Raw genomic sequence first — 6,411 nt, forward strand, 5'->3', positions numbered from 1 at the left:
CACCTCCCCTCTGTTTTACCAAGAGCAATATGAGGCTCAGGGAGGAGTCAGGAAGTGTCTGGAAGCATCCTATCACCAGGTCTGTGGAAATAATAATACTAAAAATAGCCATAGCAGTAACAACAATGAACCCTTGCTGTGTTACTGAGCACCGTGCTCAGCATTTGCCCTGCAGCACCACAAGCCCCAGTTCCATCCTTCACCTCCCGCCTCCTTAATTAGGTACTGTTACCTGAATTTACAGAGAAGGAAACTGAGGCTCAGCGAGGTTAAGCAGCTTGCCCAGGGTAACCCAGGCCAGTCACTTCCAAAGTCCAGATGCAGACCTCCAGCTGACTAACCCGTGGAAACCCGTGTCATTCTGCTTCTCGGAAAACACTACTCCCAACTGCACAGTTCAAAACCCCACCCAAGCCCGCCCTTGCATCGCGGCCAGTCTGCTCTAGCTGAGTCGTTCTCTGTTTTGACCAAGGATACAGAGGGCGCTGCCCAACTCATCTGGGGGGCCCGAGGGAGAAGGTGAGGGTGAGGGTGTGAGGGTGAGGGTGGAAATATTAGGTGCTGGGGCGTGTGCCGGGGGAGAGTATCTGGGGACCCGACTGCGAGTCACGTGCGCGTGAAACTCGACCTAGGGGGAGGGGAAGAAAAGGGAGCCCCCGCCCCTACCTCAGGGCGCAGCCCGGGACGAGTGTAAATACAACGCTTAACTCAGTGGATCCACTTGGTCTATGCCCCACCTCAAGAATCCCGGGTGCCCGGCGGGTTCCCAGCCCCCCGACTTCACCCGAGGGGACGGAGGAGGCAAGGACACCGGACTGCGGCGCTGAGTCTCCGAGGCGGCCCGGCCCCGGCGCGCAGAGAAGTCCGAGCGCCCGTGCGGTTCGGAGCTGGGCCCGCGGGACAGTGGACGCCGAGTGTGGACGCGCCCTAAAGGCGCTGCGCTCCCCGAGGCGTAGCGTCCGCGGCTGCAGGAGGCGCGTTTGCCCCCAGACCAGAGGTGAGCAGTGGATGTGGGTGGCGGGTCCCCAACTGCGGGTCCGCTGAGAGCCCCCCGGGGCCGGCTCCCACCGACACTCGCAGGCTCCCCAAGAAAAACCCGCTCCCCGAGCCCGTGGGTCCCGCGGCGCACTGTCGCGTCTCTCCAAGTGTGCCCCTCCCTCCCCTTCCCTCCGGCCCCTCCGACTCCCCTCTTCCTCTCGGCCTGGTCGGCTTCACTTCCTCAGTTTGGAGCAACAGTCCTGTCGGAGTTTGAACGGACCCGCGGGCGCGCGGGAACCCAGAGCCCCATTTCACAGATGAGGGTACTGAGGCCCGGGGAGCCGCATCTGGTGTCCTCCGCCCCTCCCTCTTGCCCTTCCCCCCCTTCCCCTTCCCCGTCCCTCTCCTCTCGGCGGTGTCCGTCTCCCCCCTGCCGCTCCCCGCCTCCGCGCCGCCCGTGTCCCGTCTCCTCCCACGGTGGTGGCGGCGGCCGCGGCGGGGGGAGCTGGGGCTCCTTCCCTCCCTCTGGTAAACACACCCGCCCGCCGCCGGCCGCTGGCCCATCCGCCACCGCTGTCCTTATAAAGTCAGCGGCCGCGAAACTTCCTGGCGGAGCGCGAGCCCCCTTCCCCGGCCCGAGAGCGCGGGCTGGCGCGGATGCGTGCCGCGTGGTGGCCCGCGCCCCGCCGAGTGAGTGAGGGGCGCCCCGACCCGCCCTAGGTCCCCATCCACGTGGCAGCTGTTGTCCAGGACCGAGAGACTCCAGAGACACGGGTCGCCCGGTGCGGAAAGGGGGAAGGTGGAGGGGGGGCTGGGGCCCGGCCCCGGAGCAGAGGAGTGGTCTTACCCGGGCAGCAGGAAGGGGGGGTGTCTTAGGCGAGCCCCAGACTTCCCCTTCCTCCTCCTGCTTGCTTCTGGGGGTCCTTCCTGGAGCGGGCGGCCGGATACTGGCCAGAGGTGGCTTCAGAGCGCGCTGTGCCCCTTGCTGACCTTTGGGGACTTGGGGAAGTGCGGGTTTGGGCCCGGGCAGCGGGACTCTGCGCGTTCTGGCCCGGGTGGAAGAGGCCGGCAGCGCGCCAGGAATCTGTTGCGCTCACACAGGACCTTCCTTGTTTCCGATAGTGTCCCGGCGGGAGCCCGGCGCCGCGTGAACCGCTGGCACTGCTGGTGCGCCCAGAGCCAGGTTGGCGGCACCCGCCGGGAGCCCGGGACCCTGGGGCCTTCCCGGGCTGGTTCGAGGGGTCTCGGGAGCCACCATGATGCGAGACCCTTCCCGGGGGCCGCTGCGGGGGCGGGGAGGGGGTCCCCTCGCTCAGCGCGGTGTTCCTGTGCAGGCTCGCGGCCAGCATGGCCCCCACGCTGCAGCAGGCGTACCGGAGGCGCTGGTGGATGGCCTGCACCGCGGTGCTGGAGAACCTCTTCTTCTCGGCTGTGCTCCTGGGCTGGGGCTCCCTGCTGATCATGCTCAAGCAGGAGGGCTTCTATTCCATCGTGTGCTCAGGTATGCCCGAGGAAGGGCAAGTCCGGCTGGGGGAGGGGCAGTAGAAGGGCCAGGTGGACGCTGGAAAAGAACAGGTGGCCGAGGGGACAGAAAGCAGGGCTGCCTAAGACGGAGCACTGGGCAGGAGTTGGACAGCCCCACTTCTTGACCTCTTTACACTTCCCCTAGAGAGTGGGTGGTGTTCTGCTCACTCTACCTCGTTGATCTAATCCAGTCTTCACGGAATGCCAGGTATCCTGCTGGGTATTCAGACACCAGGACTGACCGGCAGAGCCCTAAGTCTTTGGCAGCCTCAGGTCTAGCTAGAGCAAGATGAAAACCCCTAGAAGGAGAGCTGCTGCACCTAGCTGGGTGAGGGATTTTTTTTTTTTTTTTTTAAACCAGGGCTCCTGTAAGACTAAACAAGACAAAGGAGCGCCTACAGAGTGCACTTGAACTTAATAGGTCTGTGCCCATCCTCTTCTAAGACTTTGAGCCCCCAGGTGTTCAAATCACCCATCTGCCAAGGATAATAAGCCTGCATTGTGGAGGGACCCTGTTTTCCATTTCAATTCCTTTGGCTTCTGAGCGGCCCCTAATGAGGAAGTAGGAATGGTAAGGCTCCTGAGTGGAGGGGAGGAGTCCAGGTCCCCTCTGAGTTGTTTATGCTGAAGACTGGAGAGGACCTGCTCTTTGTCACCTCCTGTTCTTGATGCTTGCCACTGCCCATCCTGTACCTCCTTCTTGCCTTACTCCACCTGTTTGGTTTGTTTTTTTGTAATCAGCTTTATCGAAGATTAATCTACATCACACATTTTGATGAGACTTGACAAATGTGTGCCTCAGGAACCATCATCCACCACAATCAATATTTAGAATATTTCCATCACCCCCAAACTCCTGCTTCTCTTTTGCTGCCCATCCCTCCACCTGTGCTTTTTTAAAAACACGTGTGAAAACTTTATTAAGATCTAAGTTGTATACCCTACAATTCACCCATTTAAAATATACAATTTTTAAAATTTTTTTTTATTATTTTTTAAAGATTTTATTTATTTATTTGAGAGAGAGAGAGAATGAGAGAGAGAACACGAGAGGGGGGAGGGTCAGAGGGAGAAGCAGACTACCCACTGAGCAGGGAGCCCGATGCTGGACTTGATCCTGGGACTCCAGGATCATGACCTGAGCCGAAGGCAGTCGCCCAACCAACTGAGCTACCCAGGCGCCCCTTAAAATATACAATTTTTTTTAAAGATTTTATTTATTTGAGAGCAAGAGAGCAGGAGCAGAAGGGAGGAGCAGAGGGAGAGGGAGAAACAGACTCTCCTGAGCAGGGAGCCCAACTCGAGGCTCGATCCCAGGACCCTGAAATCATGACCTAGGCCGAAGGCAGCCGCTTAACCGACTGAGCCACCCAGGCGCCCCTAAAGTATGCAATTTAGTAAGTTATGCAGCCATCATCATAATCAATTTTAGGACATTTTCTTTACCCCAGAAAGTAATCCTGTACCCATTAGCAGTGCCTTGGTTTACCTAGGACAAAAATAGATTTTTTTTAAAAAAACACTTGTTACCATTTAGTAAACCCCCAGCCTCCCACCCCTGGGGCTTCAAGCTACCAGGACACAGCCACCCCTCCCCCTTAATCTTCTCTTCAGCTCTTCTGTTGAAAAATTTGGTCTTCCCAGTGATGGGCGGCTTTGGGGAGCCCTCCCTTTCTAGCACTCTGTAGCAGCTTGATTTAACCCATCAGTGATAGGTGCTGTTTGAATATTTCATCTATATGGCATCTTATAAGTGGTCTTTTGTGACTGGCTTTTTTTCACTTAGCATGATGTTTTCAGGGTTGATCCGTGTTGTAGCGGGTGTCAGGACTTGGTTTCTTCCCACTGTTGAATAATATTGCACTGTATGGATCGACCACATTTTATTTATCCATTCATGAGCTGATAGGCATTTCCTTCCATTTTTTGGCCACGATGAATACTTCTATAAACACTTAGGTACAAATTTTTGTGTGGAGATAGGCTTCCCTTCCTCTTAGGTATTTACCGAGGAGTAGAATTGCTAGGTCAGAAAGTAACTCCATGTTGAACCAGACTGTTTTCCACAGTGGCTGCCCCGTTTTCCTTCCCCACCAGCGGTGTAAAGGGTTCCAGTTTCTCCACATCCTTGCCCACACTGATGATTGCTTGTATTTTTTATTATAGCCATTCTCGTGGATGCAAATATCATCTTTTGATTTGGAATTCCCTAATGGCTAATGATGGTGGGCAACTTTTCATGTGTTTCTTGGCCCTTGGTATATCTTCTTTGGAGAAATGCCTGTTCAGATTCTTTGGCCATTTTTTTTTTAAGATTTTATTTATTTATTCATGAAAGACAGAGAGAGAGAGAGAGAGAGAGAGAGGCAGAGGGAGAAGCAGGCTCCCAAGGAGCAGGGAGCCCGACGTGGGACTCGATCCCAGGACCCTGGGATCATGACCTGAGCCGAAGGCAGACACTCAACCATCTGAGCCACCCAGGCGCCCTCTTTGGCCATTTTTAAGTTGGGTTATTTGCTCTTTTATCATTGAGTTGTAAGAGTTCTTTATATTCTAGATACAAGTCCCTTATGAGATCTACAGTTTGCAAAATTTTGCTCCCCCTGTGGATGGTCTTCTCACATTCTTCATGGTGTCCTTGGGAGCACAAAAGTTTTTTAATATTGATGAAGTCCAATCTCTCCTTTTCTTTGCCATTTGTGTTCTGGTGTCATGAATAAGAAATCCTTGCCTAACCTACAGTCATAAAGATTTATGCCTGTGTTTTCTTCTAAGGGTTTTTATAGTTACAGCTCTTACATTTATTTTTTTATTTTTTATTTTTTTAAAGATTTTATTTATTTATTTGAGAGCGAGAGAATGAGAGATAGAGAGCACGAGAGGGAAGAAGGTCAGAGGGAGAAGCAGACTCCCTGCTGAGCAGGGAGCCCAATGCGGGACTCGATCCCGGGACTCCAGGATCATGACCTGAGCTGAAGGCAGTCGCTTAACCAACTGAGCCACCCAGGCACCCTACAGCTCTTACATTTAGATCATCGGTCCATGTGGGGGTATTTTCATCTGGTGTGAGGTGTCCACCTGGTGTTTTGATCTGTCCGGAAGTGAGTATGTGTCTGAGCCCGGTTGTCTGGGATCACTAGAGGTGACCCAAGCGAACCCTCCTTCTTTCTTAGAACTTACTTGTCCACTCTTGGAAAGCAAGGCAGAGCATGTCTCTCTTCCCCCGGCTCTCCTTCCCTCAAGTGACTTAGCCTAAATCCTTGAGCCATCAGGCTGATTGGGGGTGCTGTACCCTCAGTCATGCTGCCCTATCAAAAGTGGTTATTTTCTGTTTCTTTTAAACATTTTTTTAAAGATTTTATTTATTTATCTGACAGAGAGACAGTGAGAGAGGGAACACAAGCAGGGGGAGTGGGAGAGGGAGAAGCAGGCTTCCCGCCGAGCAGGGAGCCCGATGCTGGGCTCGATCCCAGGGCCCTGGGATCATGACCTGAGCCGAAGGCAGATGCTTAACGACTGAGCCACCCAGGTGTCCCGCTTTTAAACATTTTTTAAAAAGATTTTCTTTATTTGAGAGAGGAGTGAGCACGAGAGCGAGAGAGCATGAGTTGGGGGAGGGGCAGAACGAGAGGAGAAGCAGACTCTCCAGCTGAGCAGGGAGCCCCGATCCCAGGACCCCAGGGCCCCAGGATCAGGACCTGAGCTGAAGGCAGACGCCCAACTGACTGAGCCACCCAGGCGCCCCTATTTTCTGCTTCCTGAAGCCACATTCCCAAGGACACCGAATCAGACCAGGAATGTGTGTCCCCACAGTGTGTGGAAAGAGCCAGGCAGCATGGCTTCCGACTCTGTGTCTCTTGGCTTATTTTAGGTGTATTTTTTTTAAATTTTATTTATTTATTTATTTAT

General features: G+C 54.2%; 1 protein-coding gene across 8 annotated transcripts in view; it reads left to right on the forward strand.

The window, feature by feature from the left end:
* The first annotated feature begins 526 nt into the window (after positions 1–526).
* SLC43A1 (solute carrier family 43 member 1) overlaps positions 527–6,411 on the forward strand; it is a 25,052-nt gene continuing 19,167 nt past the window's right edge. For 2 of the 8 annotated variants that reach the window (XR_012381804.1, XM_073904589.1), the window contains exons 1-3: positions 1,224–1,760; positions 2,101–2,161; positions 2,313–2,479. Coding sequence is in view for 7 of the 8 variants with exons in the window: in XM_073904589.1 (XP_073760690.1) it covers positions 2,326–2,479 (154 nt within the window). In the remaining variant the exon portion in view is untranslated. Of the gene's footprint in view, positions 998–1,223; positions 1,761–2,100; positions 2,162–2,312; positions 2,480–6,411 lie in introns of those variants that run through there. The other 6 variants (XM_073904585.1, XM_073904584.1, XM_073904587.1 and 3 more) reach the window with 6 other exon arrangements.

The sequence above is a fragment of the Callorhinus ursinus genome, unplaced genomic scaffold (genome assembly GCF_003265705.2).
Source record: "Callorhinus ursinus isolate GAN/ISIS: 27379988/994484 unplaced genomic scaffold, GSC_fseal_2.0 scaffold21, whole genome shotgun sequence".
Lineage (NCBI taxonomy): Eukaryota > Metazoa > Chordata > Mammalia > Carnivora > Otariidae > Callorhinus > Callorhinus ursinus.